The sequence below is a fragment of the Prionailurus viverrinus genome, chromosome D2, assembly GCF_022837055.1.
Source record: "Prionailurus viverrinus isolate Anna chromosome D2, UM_Priviv_1.0, whole genome shotgun sequence".
NCBI classification, from domain to species: domain Eukaryota; kingdom Metazoa; phylum Chordata; class Mammalia; order Carnivora; family Felidae; genus Prionailurus; species Prionailurus viverrinus.
This window is the reverse complement of record NC_062571.1, coordinates 11,869,540-11,889,693: the sequence shown is the minus strand read 5'-3', so window position 1 is coordinate 11,889,693 and position 20,154 is coordinate 11,869,540. Positions and strand designations below refer to the sequence as shown.

General features: G+C 48.1%; 1 protein-coding gene across 5 annotated transcripts in view; it reads left to right on the top strand.

Annotated features, from left to right (window-relative positions):
• MTR (5-methyltetrahydrofolate-homocysteine methyltransferase) overlaps positions 1-20,154 on the top strand; it is a 132,807-nt gene that overhangs the window by 97,856 nt on the left and 14,797 nt on the right. For 3 of the 5 annotated variants that reach the window (XM_047824844.1, XM_047824843.1, XM_047824846.1), the window contains exons 30-33: positions 2,285-2,485; positions 3,048-3,240; positions 4,520-4,632; positions 5,079-5,161. In XM_047824844.1, the coding sequence (XP_047680800.1) occupies positions 2,285-2,485; positions 3,048-3,240; positions 4,520-4,632; positions 5,079-5,161 (590 nt within the window). Of the gene's footprint in view, positions 1-2,284; positions 2,486-3,047; positions 3,241-4,519; positions 4,633-5,078; positions 9,583-20,154 lie in introns of those variants that run through there. The other 2 variants (XM_047824845.1, XM_047824847.1) reach the window with 2 other exon arrangements.

The following is a 20,154-nucleotide window of genomic DNA, read 5'->3' as shown; positions in this document are numbered from 1 at the left end:
TTGCTGTGGGCAGTCCGCATCCCCCCCTGCCCCCCCGCCTTGCTGCGGGCAGTCCGCGACCCCTGCCTGCCCTGCTGTGGGCAGTTCGTGTCACCCCCCCACCTGCCATGCTGCGGGCAGTCCGCATCCCCCCTCTGCCCTGCTGTGGGCAGTCCGCGTCCTCCCCCTGCCTTGCCGTGGGCAGTCTGCGTCCCCCTTCCTGCCCTGCTGTGAGCAGTTTGTGTCCCCCCCCCGCCCCCAAGTGCCTTGCTGTGGACAGTTCACGTGCCCCCCACCTGCCTTGCTGTGGGCAGTCCGCATCCCCCCCTGCCTTCCTGTGGGCAGTCCGTGTCCCCCCGCACCCGCCTTGCTGCGGGCAGTCCACATCTCCATCCTGCAGGGGCAGGAACGGAGGCCGATGGGATGGAGCTAAGTGCGTAGCATCCAGAGCGTGAACCCGGCCTGTGCGCACTGGCTTCCCTCGGCACTGCCACTTCTCATGCTCACCCTGTGACAGTACAGATGTCCTGTGCGTGTCCCATAGCTGCTACAAAATACAGTTGTCCCCATCCAGAATTGGAACCAGGATGCACCAGGGTCGTTAACAAAGGGTTGCGGTGAATTACCCTGTGTCACTACCGTTTCGGGTCGTTCAGAAGCAGAGCAGTGTTACTGCTTTTAATCATCACCGCAATGTGTTTCATAACGATAGTGTTTTAACGGTCACCGCATCTGAAGGGCTTCTTAAACTCGGGACGTGAAATGATGCCACGATAGGATCACCAAAGGCAGCTGTACCATTCCTGTGTGCACGGGGTGCCAACACCATAGGCCACAAGGCAGCAGGCTCCACGTTCCCGCCCCTGCTCGCTAGGGAGCTGGTCGCTTGGCTTTCTCGGGTGTGATTCGGCTCGAAGGCCTCCGCCCAGTTTCTCATCCTTCAGGTCCTGCGTCCTCTGATCTCTTGTTACGTCCAACCATTCATGTCCTAACCAGGCAGGATGTGTCAGGGCGTTTAGTGTAATGACTTCTCAATGTGCATTTAGTACCCATTCCGATAGCTCTTTCTTGCAGTGCTCCAGAAGATTCTGGCTGCTCTGGGAGTCTTCTGTCTCAGTGGCTCTGGTGGCTGTCTCTTCTTAAGTGCTGTGGGGCTCTATGACCTGTCTCCCCTTGTGGGGCCGGGAAGCTTTGTGTCTCCCTCTGGCTTTTGTTAGCAGAGAATGTACAGCTGGAAAGCCGCTTCTCCCCGCATAGCCGTCCCCGTCCCAGAGCTTGGTGACATTTCCACAGGCTGTTATCAAACACCTTCTGGCCGGCAACCGTTTAACCACTTCCTGCCCAGCGTCGGTGAAGCTGTGCTTGTTTCCAGGGCCAGCAAGCAAGTGAGCCCTGTAGCTTCTGGTGCCGCCCACCGAGTCCCTGACTGGTCCTGTGCCCTACGGCAGTCAGGGGTATACAGTGCGGTGCCGGACCCCGCACCTGCCGCCATCTGACCCTGGGCTACCGGTCACGCTCTGTCTGCCTCAGCTTCCTGGCTGTGAAATGGAGCTGGTGGCATCACGTATTTCCTTCACACGGTTGTTGACAGCCTTAAATCAGTGAATTCCTGTAAAGCACCAGCCAGGAGTGTAGTGAGCACTCAGTAAATAGCAGTTTCATTGTTTACCTTCTCCGTAAGTATTTGTGGATTGTGAAATGTGTTTGAGACCTGATTTGTCAGTGGGGTGAGAGGCGAGACTCTCAGAAGCCGGTCCGGCTCAGTGCTCAGTTTGGTTCCAGGCTGGCCCAGGTGCGTCCTCGGCCGTCTCCTGAGCCACTGCCACGGTGGGCGGTACGTGGCCCTTGGCTGGTGGCCGGGAGCTTGTCGAGCTGCGTCCGTCAACGTGAAGTAGAGGCTTGTGCATTTGGTGGGTCCCTTTTGGATGCCGCTTCAGGGTCTAGTGTTGATCTGGAATTGGAAACACTTGTGGGGAAATTTTTTCTGATATGAATGCTTGAGGTTCCAGTTTCTAGCACGGTGCCTGGAGGCATTCGGGAAATGTTTGGTCCACGTGTGAGTGAGCAGATTCAGTGGTTTCTTGACCGCATGTCATGTCCTGTCTTGTGCTTTTTCAAAATCTAATTTCATTTGTTTATTCAACAACTATTTGTCGAATACTCACTTTGTATCATGCCCTCTTCTCAGTGCTGGGGGTGTAACCGTGAACAAGACAGACACCCCTGTTTGAAGCTTAGGGCCATCTGCAGAGACCAGACTGCTGTCCCGTGCTAATCACCCATCTGGCCACTGGTTGCTTTTCAGGCCGAGAAGGACGCCGCCAGCACAGACCCCTACTACTGCCTCTCGGACTTCATCGCGCCGCTGCACTCGGGCGTCCGCGACTTCCTGGGCCTGTTCGCCGTTGCCTGCTTCGGGGTGGAGGAGCTGAGCAGGGCCTATGAGCGGGAGTGTGACGACTACAGCAGCATCATGGTCAAGGCCCTGGGAGACCGGCTGGCTGAGGTAGCGCCACAGCGCTGGGTGGGGTGGGGAGCCCCAGTTCCGTGCCGTCGTTTGTAGCCGTCCTCGGACCTGTGACCTCTTTGCTGCGGTTCTTGTCTCTCCCGAGGAGCCTGAAAGATTCAGAACCGCTTCCTGTGTCAGGGCCCCTCGCTGTCACGTTGGCATCCTCTGTGGCTTCCCCATCTTCCTGTGTGTGGTGGGGTCACCTGAGCCATGCAGAGGTCCCCTCCTCTTCCCGAGGCTGACAGCGGAGGACCTGGAAGCAGTAACTGGCTTCTCCTCGTGACCCCTGTCCGCTGTAGACCATCAGGGAAGTGTTTCAGTTCAAGGGCCTGGAGTCCTTGGACCGTTGAATATGATACGTCAGAGCCCAGGCTGAGGCCAAGGCCGGCCACAGAGCAGCCAGTGAAACGACAGGCGAGCCGAGAGCCCAGCCCGTCTGCTCTTGCCTGCTCCGTCCTGGTGGCGGTGCAGGGGGTGGCAGGAGGGGGAGGGGGGCACCGGGGGGCACCGACGTGGGGGTCCCCCGCCTCCGCCCAAGCACGCCTCTCCCTGGCTGCAGGCCTTTGCGGAGGAGCTCCACGAGAGGGTCCGCCGGGAGCTGTGGGCCTACCACAGCCACGAGCAGCTGGACGCCGCCGACCTGCGCAGGCTGCGCTACGAGGGCATCCGCCCGGCTCCTGGCTACCCCAGCCAGCCCGACCACACCGAGAAGCTCACCATGTGGAAACTGGCCGACGTGGAGCGCTGCACGGGTACGTGCCTGGAGCTGGCGAGCGCCGTCCCTTGCCGCCAAGGACACGGGTGTGCGGTCACCCCCGTGACGCACAAATCTGGAAACACAGAACCCCGTCCTTTCTCACTTCCAGCTGTGTGTCATAGTATTTTACGTCCATATCATTATGCCACAGTCTTTAAACATTTTTTTTAATGTTTATTTATTTTTGAAAGACAGAGAGAGAGAGAACAAGTTGGGGAGGGACAGAGAGAGAGGAGACACAGAATCAGCAGCAGGCTCCAGGCTGTCAGCACAGAGCCCAGCATGGGGCCCAAACCCATGAACTACGAGATTATGACCTGAGCTGAAATCAGACACTCAATCGACTGAGCCGCCCAGGCGCCCCGCTCCCCCATCTTTAGGTCGATCACTTTCAGTTGCTTTCTCTCCACCGAGGACAGAGAATTTAGCTCGTCATACTCCCCCTGCATCCCTCCTGCCCTGTTTCCTGTCACAGGACTGTCACTGTTGTTGTCTCCAGTAGCGACCTTCGTGACCTTTAGTACCATAGTCCACACCACCTCCTCCTCCTCCTCCCATCGCTCACAGACTGTGTCTCTGGACACTGGTCTTGCAATAGGCCCAACCCGCCGCTCAGCTCTTTCCTCTCTTGGCTTTCACTCTTTATTGACACAATTCACAGTTTCAGTGCAATTAATCAGTAATCAGAAGCATGCCATCAGTGCCGATGAAGTGACAGGAACGTAGGTTTAGGTGAGGGACGGAGGCATTTGGATGTGGGTTGGCAGGAATGGCATGGACTCCCGGAGCCATAACATATGGATTTGAGTCCTTCCCTGCCATCAGCTACCTGCTGATCTCTGGCAGAGCATTTCCCCTCTGCCGCTCTGTTCCCCGTCCGTGAGATGCATGGCTTAGAGGACGTGGACAGCCCTGGTGTTCCCCCGGAGTTCCCAGCTCCTAGGAAGCGTCTCTTCTGAGTCCTGCCATGGGCTCATTCTCAGCGTGTGGCTGTCCAGGAGCCTGGGGTTCAGATGGAGCTTTCCTCGCGGGGTTGGGGCTCCTCGTCTGGGAGCCCAGGTGGAGGAGCAGACAGAGGCCTCTGTAGTCGATCCTGGAAGATTGAGGGGGGCGGGGTACATCCACTTGGCAGGAATTGCCACATCTTTCATGCTGTGTCATGTGTCCCCCTGGAAGGCATGAGCTCACTTCCATTCACGTGTTCAGCAAGAATGGCTGATAGCTTGCACGGGGCACTGAGGCAGTGACCGTGTTTCCCACATTGCTCTCTCTAGGCATCAGGTTAACAGAATCTTTAGCGATGACACCTGCTTCAGCAGTATCTGGCCTCTACTTCTCCAATTTGAAGTCCAAATACTTTGCAGTGGGGAAAATTTCCAAGGACCAGGTGAGTTAGCTGTTCCATTGTGTACGGCTTCCCTAGATGCCGGTCCTGTTTTAAATGGAACTGTGGAACTGGTTTTATTTCACGTGGGAATGAGAATACTAAGGGGAGAAAGTGTGACGAAATTTACTCCAGTCAACGTCTTAAATTGTTTCAGCCCATTACCCCGATTCTCGCCCTCCCACTTACACATAGACACCCCCACGCCCAGCACTCATACCCACAGTCCAGCCAGCCTCCAAGCACCACATACGCACTGCATGTTGTTTTCTGCCCAGAGAATAAGGCGACTCGGTGAACAGATAGATCTCCATCCCCGTTGAACTCCGGAGATTGCTATTAAGACAAGAAATGGAAGGCATTTAATGTTTCTTGGCAAATCCCCTGGAAACTTCACTTCAGAAGGTCTTATTGTTGTGGTTTGATACGCTGCTTTTAATCTTTTGCAGATTGAGGATTATGCTTTGAGGAAGAACATGTCTGTGGCTGACGTTGAGAAATGGCTGGGACCCATCTTGGGATACGATACAGAGTAACTTCTATTTAAAAATCCTTTTTTGCACTTGATCCTCACGGAAATACAATCTAGAGTGCCTTTAAAAACAACAGTAGCAACAGACAAGCGGGTCTCAGGTCTCTGTCCTGTGACATTTGCTCTGCCTCAGGGTTCGGAAGATTGACTGGTGGGACCGTGTGGAGGATCAGGGCCTTCCTGTGTCCTTGGGAAACCAGGGTCTTTTCCGGAGACCTTGACTGAGGAGCAGTAAGCCGGTGTCTGCGGCGGTGTCCCTGGTCTTTCAGGGACAAGGATAAGCTGGAGATAGAGGTCTTTTGCATTTCAAAGCAAGGCAGTTTGCTTGTTTCATTTTTACTTTGGGTTGAGAAGGCCTCTTATTTTTTTCTTTCTCTTGCTTTCTTAGAAAAGAGCCTGAAGCTTAGCTGAATAGAGAAATGTATAGAAGAATGTGACCCCGGGGCAAAATCACGCTGTGTGAAGTGGGGTGTTTTAATCTAGAAGGGTGCAGCGATGAACTGACAGGGAACGGAGTGCGACCCTGTGCTCTATCAGGAAGACCCCATCTTCGAAAGTCGTGATTACCGTGGGTGCAGAGTCCCCTTGGCAGGAGGCCGTTGACTAGCCGTTTGCCCCTGTGTGGCCAAATATGGTGGGTTCTCCTACCATTTCCGTCTTCTAATTCCTCATTCCCTTGCCCCGAGGGGGAAGAGGAGATAGGGAGAGAGCGGGGCTGCTGAGGGTCCTAACATCTCAGAGCTGTTTTCTGGAGCAGAGCAGGCTTCCTGGCCCAGGCGTCCTGGGTGGAGTTGGATGGGTGAAGAGCATTGTGATCCCTCTCAGTCTGTCTGCACTAACCCAGCTGCAGGTTCCTGCAGTGTAGACCTGGCCCCCCAGGGCTGCTTGCTGAACGGTAGCCTCTGTAGGGTTCAGGGGGTAGTGCCCCGAGCTCGGCACGCAGTGAGTCTTCCTGGAAAGGGTGGCAGACTGACGGAGGTGGAAAGACACTGGGGAGTGCGGGTGGTGATGGCGGTGCTGACTGCACGAGAGGCCCTTTCTGGGATTAGAACCCCATTTACACTGCGGCTGGGACAGAGAGCCTGCCTCCCGGGTCCTGTGAACCTTGGTACCCATTTTCTGTGTGACGGCCACCTCCCTTGCTCTCGGGGGGTGAGCCGGCCCCGCTTCCCAAAGCAGCTCCGTCAGAAGTGCATTCAAGGACCTTGGAGGTGAAGGGGGAACCGTAGGAAACGAGACCCCCATGCGTGTGCAGCGTGCACACGCGGACGCACAGAGCCGCCCCCGTGTCAGCCGTCCCGGGCCCACGAGGCAAAAACAGCCATGGACTTTACGTGCACTTGGTCTCTTGAGTGAGCATGGGACTCAGTTTCCCCAGGCACTTAGCTGGAGGACTTACTTTCGGTTCCATAGCAGGTGTGTCATTCTTGGTACATTCTTCTGTGAGAAACAAGACCTCCTCCGGGTAGTTGAGTGTATTTTGTCAGAGTTACAGTTGTTAAGTCTCCTGATTTCATTCAATATTTGCCATCTCTTCCCTCAGCTAGTTATGTGGTAGAATGGCTTCCTTTTTTGTTGTTGTTGTTGCTGTTAAGTTTATTTATTTATTTCGAGAGAGAGAGGGTGAGTGAGTGTGAGCGAGGAAGGCCGAGAGCATGACCCAAGCTGAAAGACGCTTAACCGACTGCCCTTAGAATGGCTTCCTTAAATGTACTGTTTATATAATCCCATGACGGATGCCTTTTTTCCTAGAGACAGAAACAATTGGTGCGAGTTCGAGTGCCTGTAGGTTCGTGAAAGAATATAAGCTACAAGTTGAAAACCCCTCCCTTCATAAATGTCAGGCGACTTCGAAGGCAGGGAGGTGGCCGTTCTGAATGCAGGGTCTTTTCCGTGTCGGTGCCTGCATGTCCAGAACCTCTTGTCACCATCTGTGGGCGTTGTCATTTCACTGAGGATCCCACCTTATTTTTCCCTCTAAAGAGGCCCTTGCTTGGAATCTTCCCCTCTCTCTGCTGCACTGAGGAGTCTGGTTTGTCAGGTGGTGGTTGAGAGCAGGTTTATGAAACCCCACTTCCTCCTTTGAGATATTCTCCGACATCCTGTCTACATTTATGGTTGACTTCACATAGAGAGTAGTCTGCCTTCTTTCTGGTTCTCTCTGGTATGCGTTCGACATATGGTGTCTCCCACCTTCTCCCCGCTTCTCTCCTGAATCCAGTGAGGTTAGGTTTTTACCTGCCTCTCCTGGCATCAGTGACCTCTCGGGTCAGACCCAGTGGCCTTCCCAGTGATTCTCATCCCTGTGGGCTTGAACAATACAGACCACTTCCTTCAACACCCTCCTTTCCCTGCTTCCCCCCTTGACACCACTCTCTGATTCTCCTTCTGTGTCCCTGATCACTTCTCAGCCATTTTCCTAGTTTTTCTTCCTCTGCCCATTTAAACCCTGGTGTCCTCAAGGGCCAGTCATCAGCGACCTTCTTCGCCGGTATAGTTTCAGTGGACGACCTCACGGACTCAGTATCTCCATCTAAGCTTGTCCTGCGGAGCACAGCATACATCCCACAGCCCCTTCCAGGAGGGCATACAGACACCTCAGACCCAGAGTGTCTCACCTCCTCACAAATGGTGAGATTCAGTCATGAACAATAGTGCTGTCGCTCCAGCAAGAGCCCTCACAGTCAGCCCATATCGCCTTTGGCTTAGACTGTAGCAGGTATCTGAAAAGTTAGCACACAAAAGACGCCGAGCCTACTTTAGTGGGGATGGTGGTAGAGATATCTCGGGAAGGCGATGCTTAGACGAAGGCCTGATCTGGGACCTGTGGGATAAAGGTGAAGACGCAAGGTAGGAACAAGTGAAGAGCCGTCTTTGTTTGTGAACAGGAATATTAATGCGGTATAGGTATCACATCTCTCCATACTGGTCTATAGGTTCAATGCCATTTCCAACAGAAATTACAGTAGTGGTTTTGTCACATGGGACAGGCAGATATTTAAATTTATGTGGAAAAAGCAAAGCACTCAGAATGACTGGATGCTTCTAAACGGGAAGCAGAGTTTACGAGGTAGTGAGTTTTGTGGTATGTGGTGCCAAGATGGGCATGCTGAGCAGTGCCGTGAAATACGGAGCCTGGAAAATAACCCTTCTGTGTGTTGACCTTCGAGACAAGGCGGTGGTGGCTGGGCGCATAAGAGACGGGCAGGATGACTCCATCTGTGGCGCAGAGCTGTGCCTACCGTATGGAAAGAGCGAAATTTGATTTCTGCCTCATGTGTTGTCTAACAACCAATTCCAAATATATTAAGGTCTTAAATACAAAAAAAAAAAAAAAAATAGCGTTTACACGAGCAAACCTTAGGGCAGGAAAGAATCCCCTGAGACATAAAGGACTAATCACAAAAGAGAAGATGATTGTATCAACTTTTTAAAATAAAGACTTACATTAAGCTGATAAACCACTTAAAGTAGGGAAAAGACAAGTCCTGACTAGAGGTGTTTATAATACAATTAATTGACAAAGGATTAGCAAACAGAATATATGGAGGGTGCCTATTTAAGAAACAAACCCAACAGAAAATTAGACGGAAAAGGCATTTCACAGAAGAGGAAGTACGTATTCAGGGAAATACGAATTAAGACCACAGCAAGATCCTGTTTTGCATCCATAACATTTGCAGAACTTGAGCTTGACAGGACCGGGTGCCAGAGAAGTTCTGTGAGAGCTCGCATGGTGTGAGCGCGTGAACACCTCTGCCTCCCAGAGTTGAACCCTTGCATGCCCTAGGATCTGGCTTATGGCTCGGGCTGCCCCTTGGAGATCCAACAAACTCTTACCTGTCCCAGGAGGTGTGTGCAAGAGTGTTCATAGTAACACCTTTGTGGTGGTCAGTAACCAAAAACACCAAAACGTCCATCTGTCTGTAGGAGAATGGTTAAGTAAACTAGGTATAGTCACGCTAAAGGGTATTGTTCAGTAGTAAAAACGGGTGAACTGCAGCTGTACCTGACAATCAGAGTGAATCTCAGGAAATATTACCAAAAAAAAAAAAAAAAAAAAAAAAAAAAAAGCAAGCTCCAGGAGACCATATATGCTATGATGTTATTTTTATTGAGCTCAAAACCAAGCAAAACCAAAGAGTGTATTGTCTAAGCACAGGTAAACAGTAAAACTGTGTTGTAAATGAAGAAAAAACAAAATTCAGCAGAGTAATTAACCCTGAGAGAGGGAAGCCGAGCAGATCTCAGAGGGACACATCGCTGGATGCAGGTTGTTACTCAGATTCTGGTTCTTGGGTTGTATGGTAGTCGATGGCTGTTTGTGATATTCTTTATAATGTAACAGTTTTATATTTGTGAAATGTATTTAATGCATGTATTAAGTGTATTATAAAATAATAAAGACAAAATAATAAATATCTGGAATGGTGACTTTTTACATAATACTGCGTATTTGTTAAAGCTGTTTTTTCAGAAAGGAAGGACCTTTCGGCCAGAGTGAACAGCCATGCAGAGGCAGGGGCAGAGGGGGTTTATGTGCACGCAGTGGTGCCGTGGGGCAAGGGCCAGCGTAGCTTCCCATGGCGGGCTTTGGTGAACAAGTGCACGGCAGCATCATTTGCTGTGGCACAGGATGGAGGGCGGGGGAAACAAATTTGACATTGAACACAGGCACTTGGATGCGTGCCTTTGGAATTTAGGAAGACTGGCCTTAGGATTGGGAGGCTTTGGTATGGAGGTGGAGTTCAGGCTGCAATCGTGGACGGGCAGCTTGTGGAGAATGTGAGGAACCCGAGATAGGGCTGGACCCCAGGACCAGGAGCCACAGGTACAGCTGTGGCATTTTAGGGGCTGCAGGGACCATTGGGGGACCGTGTTGGGTTGATGATTGAATGGGAGGTGAGGAGGCTCTCTGTTATTTAAAGAACATTGGGTGTTGAGTTTGATAAGTTGTTTATAGATTTTAGATACTAACCCTTTATGAGAGATGTCATTCGCAAATATCTTCTTCCATTCCATAGGCTGCCTTTTAGTTTTGTTGATTGTTTCCTTTGCTGTGCAGATGCTTTTTATTTTGATGAAGTCCCAGTAGTTTGTTTTGCTTTTTTTTTTTTTCCCCCCACATACCTCAGGAGACATACTTCTTACTAAAGAAGTTGCTCCGGCCGAGGTCAAAGAGGTTGCTGCTGTGTTCTCCTCTAGGCTTTTGATGGTTTCCTGCCTCACATTTAGGTCTTTCATCCATTTTGGATTAATTTTTACATATGGTGTGAGAAAGTGATCCAGTTTCATTCTTCTGCATGTTGCTCTCCAGTTTTCCCAGCACCACTTGCTGAAACTCAACACCCAAAAAACAAATAGTCCAGCTAAGAAATGGGTAGAAGACATGCATAGACATTTTTCCAAAGAAGACCTACAGATGGCTAACAGACACATAAAAAGTTGCTGAACATCACCCATCATCAGGAAAGTACAGATCAAAACCATGATGAGATACCACCTCACACCTGTCAGAATGGCTAAAATTAACAACACAAGAAACAACAGGTTTGGCAAGGATGTGGAAAAAGGGGAACCCTCTTGCACTGTTGGTGAGAATGCAAACTGGTGCAGCCACTCTGGAAAACAGTATGGAGGTTCTGCAAAAAGTTAAAAAAAAGGATTACCTATGATCCAGCAATTGCAGTACTAGGTGTTTACCCAAAGGATACAAAAATATTATTTCAAAGGGACACATGCACCCCGACGTTTATGCAGCCTTATTAACAGTAGTCAAATTGTGGAAAGAGCCCAGATTTCCATTGACTGATGAGTAGATAAAGAAGATGTGTATAATGAAATCTTGCCATTTGCAACGACATGGATGGAGCTAGAGTGTATTATGCTAAGCAAAATAAGTCAGAGAAAGGTGAATTACCATATGATTTCACTCATGTGGAATTTAAGAAAGGAACCAGTGAACATAGGGGCAAAAAAGGCAAACCATAAAAGACACTCTTAACTACACAGAATAAACTGAGGGGCCTTGGGTGGGGGGATGGGCCAAATGGGGGATGGACATTAAGGAGGACACTTATTGGGATGAGTACTGGGTGTCATATTTAAGGGATGAATCACTGAATTCTACTCGAACTAATATTACACTATATATTAACTAACTGGAATTTAAATAAAAACTTGAAACAAAAAACTAGATTGGAGCAGAAGAAAGAACGGAGATAGTATTTTGATATAGAAAAGGGCTTTCATGCCAAGGGGAAAATACAAATTAAGAGGGTTATAGATAGTGCAGAAGTAAGAAAATACCTATCTTTTAACGTAAGTCCAGAGAGACTTCCATCTCACAGCCCCCCACATTTCAAACCTGGGCGTTGTCCCTGCCCTCTCTTTTTCTGAACCTTCACATCTAGTTGGTTGCCGTACCCTGATGATTTTACCCACTAAATACCTCTCAGTCCCTCTCTCCTCCCCTGCCCAGGCTAAGATTCTTATTTCTCCTCTGGACTCAGAACACCAAGAGGGTATCCTGGACTCGAACAGCTGTTACCATGAGCTCTCGGAACCTTTATGCCCACCTGGCCCTGTTCCCCAGATCAATATGTCCCCCTCACCAAGGATATGTCCAAGCTCCTTACACACTTTCGATAATCATCTCCTGCATGCCCTGTAGGAGGTATCTTCTTACGTGGTCTCCTCCCCCTGACATAACTGACCCCCCCCCCCCCCCGCCCCACTCCATCCATGGGCTTCAGGAAAGCTTTCAACACTCCCTGCTGCAAAGCTACATGACCCCTCTTCCTTCCTGCAGTAGCACCGTGCGTATTTCCCACTGCTGTCATGGTGACAGAATAATCTATGTCCCCATTAGGCTGTGATTCTTAAAGGGCAGGTTGGAATCCTTGTTCATCTTGGTATTAGTGTGTCTCACTAGAGCTTGGTTCCTGATACGTGCTCAGTAAAGGTTGGCTTGAGTTGACGAGCAGACTCTCTCAGGGGGACAGTGTTTTGCAGGGAGAGCATTCTGTGAAGCTCCATGAGGGCGGGGTCCAAGGCTCACTGCCTGGGCTCCGAACCCCCAGAGCCTAGCCCAGCACTGGCCGTGTGGTTCCCTACATGGAGTGTTCTAAGTGAGCAGAGGGAGAACCGTGGTGATTTTCTCTTGCTCAGGAGACTGGGACATAAACAGTCTAGTACCCTCCACACCCACCTTCAGGATTTCGTCATAGCAGAAACAGCCCTGCTGATGCTCTCTTTACTGACCCTTGAAGACAGCACATGGGCAGCCTGCAGAAAAGTCACCTCACTTCAAGCTCACGTCATGGCCACACGTCAACTGTACGTGTTGTCCAATTACAGAACACAGGGTATATTAGAATTCCATATGTGTGTGTCTAAAAAAATGCTAGTATGTGCAGTGAAAATACCTAGAAGGTTACACAAGAAATTCTTAAGTGGTTACTTTTGGGGAATGGGATTGGGGGGCCAGCGGGGAGGGACTCAGGGTTTGGGTATTTCTCATTCTTTCTACACGGCTTCAGTTTTATAACAAGCATCTATTGTTACCCTTTTAAAAAAAGACGAGCGTGGCAACAAAGCCAGCTTGAAATAGATGTGATTTTGAATAATCTGAAAAGTTAGGATTTCAATCAATTCAGCCCTAGACGTGGTCCCATTTCTCAACACATGGAATATCTCATTCCATTTACATACTCCCTTCAAACTGTGATTTTCAAAGATATCTTTTGCCTCATTCTTTGCTTTTAAGTATTATTACAGCCTTTTGGAGACTCACAAAACAAGTGATTTTCTGTAATTATTGCCTAGAAAAGGGTTGGATCAAATGATTTTTGAGAACCTTAAGATTAGATGTTGCACGAAATGGAAGAAACAAAAACCAGACAGATTGATGAATGATGTTTATCACAGTCTCTGCTTTCCGTGATGCAATACATAAGTCAGCCTGTAGAGTGTGAAGCTGTTGGCAGCCGAGGAAGGAACTTTGAACTTTTTACAATCCTGTTTGTTCTTTTACCCAGAGGGAAACTCAGAAGAGAGAAAAGTGACATTTCCTTCTGAATTATCTGAAGGAATTTCAATGCTCACCCATCTATAGTCACGTGGGATTGTTTATTTTATTATAGAAGACCCATGTATTTTGTGCATGTTTTCAGTGAAAACCTGGGAAATCCACTTGTCTTGGTGGATAGTGCTAAATATCATTAATGAAACACAGTTTTCCCTGATGTGATAGATTGTTTTTCAACTGTGTTGAAATGAGCACATCAAAAAAATCTGAGGAATTTCAGTGAGGGGCTCCTGGGTGATGCAGTCAGTTAAGTGTCCAACTTCAGCTCAGGTTATGAACTCGTGGTTTTTGAGTTCGAGCCCCCATTGGGCTCTGTGCTGACAGCTCAGAGCCTGGAGTCTGCTTTAGATTCTGTCTCCCTCTCTCTCTGACCCTCCCCCACTCATGCTCTGTCTGTCTCTCAAAAATAAATAAACTTTAAAAAAAAAAAAAAAAAGAATGTCAGTGGAAAATACCCGAGTGTCAGAAATGCTCGGTTATTTTTTTAAATACTGCAACTCTTTTGAGAAAAGGGAGTAGTTAGCGCCAAGTCCTGTTTCAATGGCGTGTCTCCTCTAAAACTGTTCAGTCATCATCGGTTTTCTCCGTGCATTGCCGTGGGCAGGCTGTAACAGATCTGCTCGAACTGCTCAGGAAGTTGAAGCTAAGTGAGAGTTTGGTCATTAGCAGAGCCAGTGTTGTTTCCTGCTTTGCAGAATCCCATTTCCCCCACAATGTGCCATCAAGTTAATTAAGTTTTGAATACAGTTAGGGATCAAATGTCAACGAGTGAATATATTCCGTCCCACCCCCAAATTGGTGAGTTATAATGGAAGGAGGTTGGTACAGTTAGAAGTTGGGTCCCTCTCAGCTTGGCATAGGGATGGGTTTGGGTACAATTCTCTTCTATAATTAGAAAAATGATCAGTAAATGGAAAATATTCATGTTTCCCACTCTGTGCCTTATTACCCACCAGACTAGATGAGTTGAGAGAAGAACCCTATGAAAACTTACGAGCCCTCCATCTGTCTGCTGTAATTGACCATCATGAAGAAAACAGGCAAAAACAAACCTTTATCAGAAAGTTGGAGGCAAGGAGGCATGGTACCTATTCTGTTTGCTGAGCTACTCAAGGAAGAAGAGTATTTGCAATAGTTAATGCCAGAACCAAAAATTTAGAAATTCCGTCAGGCATGTAGTGGGAACTTAAATATTTCTTGGATGGATGAAATCGTATTAAAAGCTCAAACATCAAGAAACCAGCTAGAAAGGGAGATAAATCAGAGAAAGACAAATAGCATATGATACCATTTGTATGTGGAATTAAAAACAAAGAAATGATACGTGACATGATAAAGGTACGAGCTGAGCTACTGTAAAAATCCTACTGTAACATATAAATGTATCAAGCCACACATGGTGGGTCTTAGACTTCCACAGTGTTACATGTCAGTTATAGCTCAATAATAATAATAATCGTAGCTAGGACTCCCTGGAGCTTTTCCAGACACAGAGGTTTGCTGCACCTGTTCAGTGCAGGGAGACAATTGGGCAGAAACAAAACTGATGCATCCACCGGTGGCCTTTCCAAAATCTACTACTCCGTGATCACTGATCTCCATCACGATGAGTCACAAGTATTGCAATATTCCTGCAGTGCCTTCTGAATCATCAAAGACTTGTTAAAATTCAGTATGACTTCAGTATTAAGTACACTTTAGTGCGAATTACTATATTTGAAGGTTGGCCACCCAAGTGTGAGAAGTGTGATCCTTCTCCCTTAACCAGAATAGACTAAGAAGAATTCTTCCCCCATCATGTCAGATAACAAGAGTATCTTCTTCTGCTATCACTGTGTGGCAAAAGAGCCAAGCCTGACGTTGTTTAGCCCAGAGAAAGGGTTGCTGAAGTGAAGGAGGTTCATCAGGGTGTATGAAAAGATGCAGAAGAAATGTGGTTACAGAGTGAGGGAGTGTGTCGTGACAAGGATGTCAGCACATCCCCTGGAAGCTGAAGAGGCTGGTGCATGGCAAGGTTGAGTCATTTAGTGCCGTTGGCATTGAGGAGGGAGGAAGATGCTAATTTGGGATGGTTTGTATCAGATTAGCAAAAGTAGCTGACTCTTAAGAAAGAGTAATTAATGGGTTTTGTTTAGTGAAAAGTTATTAGCTTTGGATGCCACCTTTAAGTCTGTGCTCAGTGTGTAGGGTTGGAGCGGATGTGGAAAGGTGATATTTCTGGATGTGGGAAGCGAGGGTAAAACTTTCAAAGAGTTGGATAATGGAAGGAGCAAACATTTGTGGGCATATTTGGGAGGGGGCAGGGAAGAGGTAGGAAAGAATAATGACGGCCCAAACAATGGGGAGAGAGCACAAGGGACTTTACCCAAATATTTTCTTACCAGCATTAGAGGGATAAGCCTGCCTTCTATAGGGGAAAAAAAAAGTGGGTGAGGCTGTGTTGCTAATCGCTTTGATGTGAATACAGTCATTTCTATCACTCCTTTCAGATAAAAATATGAAAAACTTCTATTATTTTATAGATGTGATTGGTACCTGGCTCTCAGGGCCCTGCTAAGATTTGCAGCCATTTACGTGTACCTTTTTCTTCTCTCACGAGCTCCAACAGTGCTTACGATCTTACAGAGAGGAGGTGCTGGCTGGGCAAGTGCCCTCTCTTTTGCTTTGGCTGAGATCCCCAAGAGGGGAAATGTATACTGTGAGATGACATTTATGCACTCACGCGTATTCATTCAATTCATCCGTTTATATGCTCATTCATGAGTTTATGTATTGGGCGAGGTCCTGTTCTCGGGCATCATGTACAACAGTAGCAAGTGAGTCAGACTCCCTGGGCTCGGGGAGAGTAACATTGTCTGCAGAGTTTGTAGCAAGTGGACTCCCTCCAGTACCTTGTGTCATTCGCATCTTAAACTCAGAATCTCCACTGCAGATTTAAAAACTGGGGAGCCATCCGTCTCCTGTCTTCGTCTCAAGGGCACGGCTTGGAGGAGTATTGCACCACCCATGTAGGTTTCAGGCCTCTTTCCCAAGATTTTCCTGGTGCTTCTGAGTGCAACTGCTGGCCGTTAGGAAACTTTGACCTTGGGGCACCTGGGTGGCTCAGTCGGTTGAGTCCGACTCTTGGTTTCAGCTCAGGTCGTCATCTTGCGGTTGGTGAGATCGAGCCCCGCATCGGGCTCTGCACTGACAGCTCTCTCTCTGCCCCTCGCCTGCTCATGCTCTTTCTCTCTCTCTCTAAAAAAAAAATAATAAATAAACTTAAAAAAAAAAAAAAAGGCGGGGGGAACTTTGACCTTTTGCTTTGTCCCCTTACCACCCCCAGTTTTAGACCTCATCGAGTAAGCTTGGTTGCCTTTCTAGCTTAACCCAGCTAGAAACCAGTATGCCATGTAGTGCTGTTGAAAACACGGGTGCATTCCCCGGTGACCTGGTTCTGAACATTAATGTCCTTGTTGCTATGCCAGAACCGGGCACGATAAGTGCATGTGGGCACGGCCAAGCGGCCTCCTCCTGTGTTTTAGAGGGACGGGCCTGTGATCAGCCACGAGCACAAATGCAGCTCAGCGAATACAGATCCAAGACCAGCTGTCAGGCTTCCCTCCTCCTCATCACACCACGGCCTCGGGGGAACAAAAGTGCCCAGACATCTCCCCCCAAAGATTAACAAACTGTGCTTCCCAAGAGCATTTACTGATAAACATCTGCCTTCCAAAGAGAAACCACTTATTTAACCAACTGCTCTTTAGAGATTAATGACGCAACCTGCCTTCCTGCCATCGCTCTCAACCACGATTCCCTTTTTTGTCCTCCTCTTTGTCTTTCCTAAAAATTTGCTTTCTGAGCCTCGGTGCAGAGGAGGTAGCAATTGCACAGTAACGTAAATTTTAAAAAGCCCCTGCCTTACTTTACAACATCTTTTTGGTTCTGCCATGAAAGCGTATTTATGGTGAGTAAAATCTGTAGAACCCTGGTTTATCACGCTAAACCACTGTGCCCTCAAAGATAAACGCTCTTAACCAGCAGATCCCCTTCTGTGATGAACGCCAGCCTCAGTTCACGTGTCTTAGCCCTTCATCGGTCACTCGTGTGTGGCTCTTCTGAGATTACATACTGCTTTGTCACTGTATTTACATCACAGGCTGTATGTATTGTCTCCCCAATTAGATTGTGGGGTATTTGAAAGGACAGAACTCTCTCTTCTGCTTTCTTTGTGTGTTTGGAAACTTTGAAGAGAGCAGGTGTTTGTTAATGAATAATCCCCCCAAGATGACCAGTGGTATGAGCAGACTTGGGTTGGACTTTGTCTTCTCAGTGGATAGATGTGTGATGAATTACAGTGTATATTCCGTGTTGCTTCATAAATACCTCCCCCGCCCCCCCTCCCCCCTGCCAACTCATGCTTCCAACAACTACTAGCTTGGGGGTGACTTTGGTCAAGTTACACGACCTCTCCAAGCTGCAGCTTCTCCATCGATAAAACGACCATGATGCCAGTGCAAGAACTTGAATGTGGTACTCTCCAGAAAGCATCCAGCTATATGGGATGTGCCAGAAGGCCCTGAATGCCCATGAATCACGATCTCTGGAGAGTAGAGATCCTGTCTTCCTGCCATATTCCCAGCAAGCAGAATACGTAGAGGGACACGTTGTTCAGCACTCAAGGTCAGAGGCCCCGGGGGTGGTCAGTGTGAAGCATTTCCTTTGCAACGAAGAGTGTGTGGATGGCAGGCCTTGATCTCCTTGGAACACGGGCTGTACCAGGAGGGAGAGGCCAGAGACCGCTGCTGGGGTAGTCGCTGCGCCATCAAAGCTGTCTGCTTGCCGATCCCAGAGCAGGCGCCTCATGCGGTAGGCTGTTCCCAGACCCCCTGGACATAAGCTCCCCCAGTGCACCTGTGTCCTGATGGCTGTCTCTGTGTCTTGTCTTCGTCTCTCTGGACCAACACCTGCCTGTGGCTGAGCGTCTGCTGGGATGTGGTGGCACACTTAGCACAGTGCCTCGCTTCAAAGAAAAGAATCTTCACTAACTGAAGAGTGATGGTGTAGACCCTTGGGGGAGGTTTAATTTTCTCACTTTTTCACCACGCTACCAAAATAATGGATGCAACACCACATCACACATACCTCATTTACAGACAATGTGTATAAATCTAATTATGAATGCTAGTGGCCCAGGAGGAATTCAGGGAGGAGAGACCTGACTGTGGTAAGACTGGAAGATTTCCAGAAGGAGCCATAAATATTACAGACGAGCCAACTGGGTGCAAACCAAGGCCATGCTGGGAATTGAGATCTGGGTTTTGCGAAATGTCTTCTAACTGCAGCATCACATTTGTGTATATTAACCTTCCCTATAGAGGAGTTTTATTTTAATTTTGACTGGATTCATTCCTTTTTTTTTTTTTTTTTTTTTAATTTTTTTTTTCAACGTTTATTTATTTTTGGGACAGAGAGAGACAGAGCATGAACGGGGGAGGGGCAGAGAGAGAGGGAGACACAGAATCGGAAGCAGGCTCCAGGCTCTGAGCCATCAGCCCAGAGCCTGACGCGGGGCTCGAACTCACGGACCGCGAGATCGTGACCTGGCTGAAGTCGGACGCTTAACCGACTGCGCCACCCAGGCGCCCCGTTGACTGGATTCATTCCTGAGCAGAGTCGTAAGTGGGCAACTTATTTTGCTTCTACATTATAGACAACATTCGTGTTAGGGGATTGACATCTACAGATGGGTTACTCTGGTCGTCGGGAGAGTTACACGAGATTTAGTGAAATCCAACCCACAGCTGGAAAAGCACCTCCAACACACTGAGCTATATCTGTATTTTAAAAGCCCTTTTAAAAATAAGTAGTATTCAGGGGTGCCTGGTCAGTTAAGCATCCAGCTTCGCTCAGGTCATGATCTCACAGTTCATAAGTTCGAGCCTTGCGTTGGGCTCTGTGCTGATAGCTCGGAGCCTGGAGCCTGCTTCAAATTCTGTGCCTCCCTCTCTCTCTGTGTGACCCTCCCCTGTGTTTATGCATGCGCGGTCTCCCTCTCGCTCTCTCTCTGTCTCTCAAAAATTAACATTAAAAAGTAGTATTTTTTTTTTATTTTAAAACTTGTTCATTGCAAAAAGCATGTTAGCTATATAAAAGTATACAGAGGAAAACGATTCATGATTTAGCTACTAGTAATGTTTCATGACATTTCCTTCTGTTGTCTTTCTTCTTTCTTTCCATCCATGTGTGAGTAGGCGGAATAATGGCCCCTAAAGACAGCTGTGTTCTATGGCAAAAGGGTGGATGTTACCTTCTGTGGTGAAGGATGACATCAAATTAAGAATCTTGAAATGGGGAGATTATCCTGCATAGTCCAGTGGGGCCGAAATGCAGTCATAGGTGTCCTTAGATGAGGGAAGCAGGGAGAGATGTGATGCAGAACAAGGCAAAGTCACCAGTGAAGCAAAATGCCACTGGCCTTGAAGATGGAGAAAAGGGCCGTGAGCCAAGGAATGCAGGCAGCTTCTAGAAGCTCCAGAAGCCAGGAAATGGATTCTCCCCTAGAGCCTCTGGAGAGACCCCAGCACCTGACACCTTGATTCTGGCTCAGTGATACTGATTCCTGATTTCTGACCCACACAACTGTAAGAAACTATGACTGTAGATACCAAATTTATGGTAATTTGTTATAGCAATAATAGGAATGAATACACCATAAATCTTGACAGTTTTTGTACCTATTAACCTCCTTACCACATACCTTTTTTAATACAATTTATGTTACTATATATGTATACAAATACGTATATAACAATAGATACAATATACATTATGTATGCTATGTGTTAATATGTTTTGTATATATTGTATATATTCATGTATACATTATTTATTGTGATAAAATATATAAGACACAAAATTT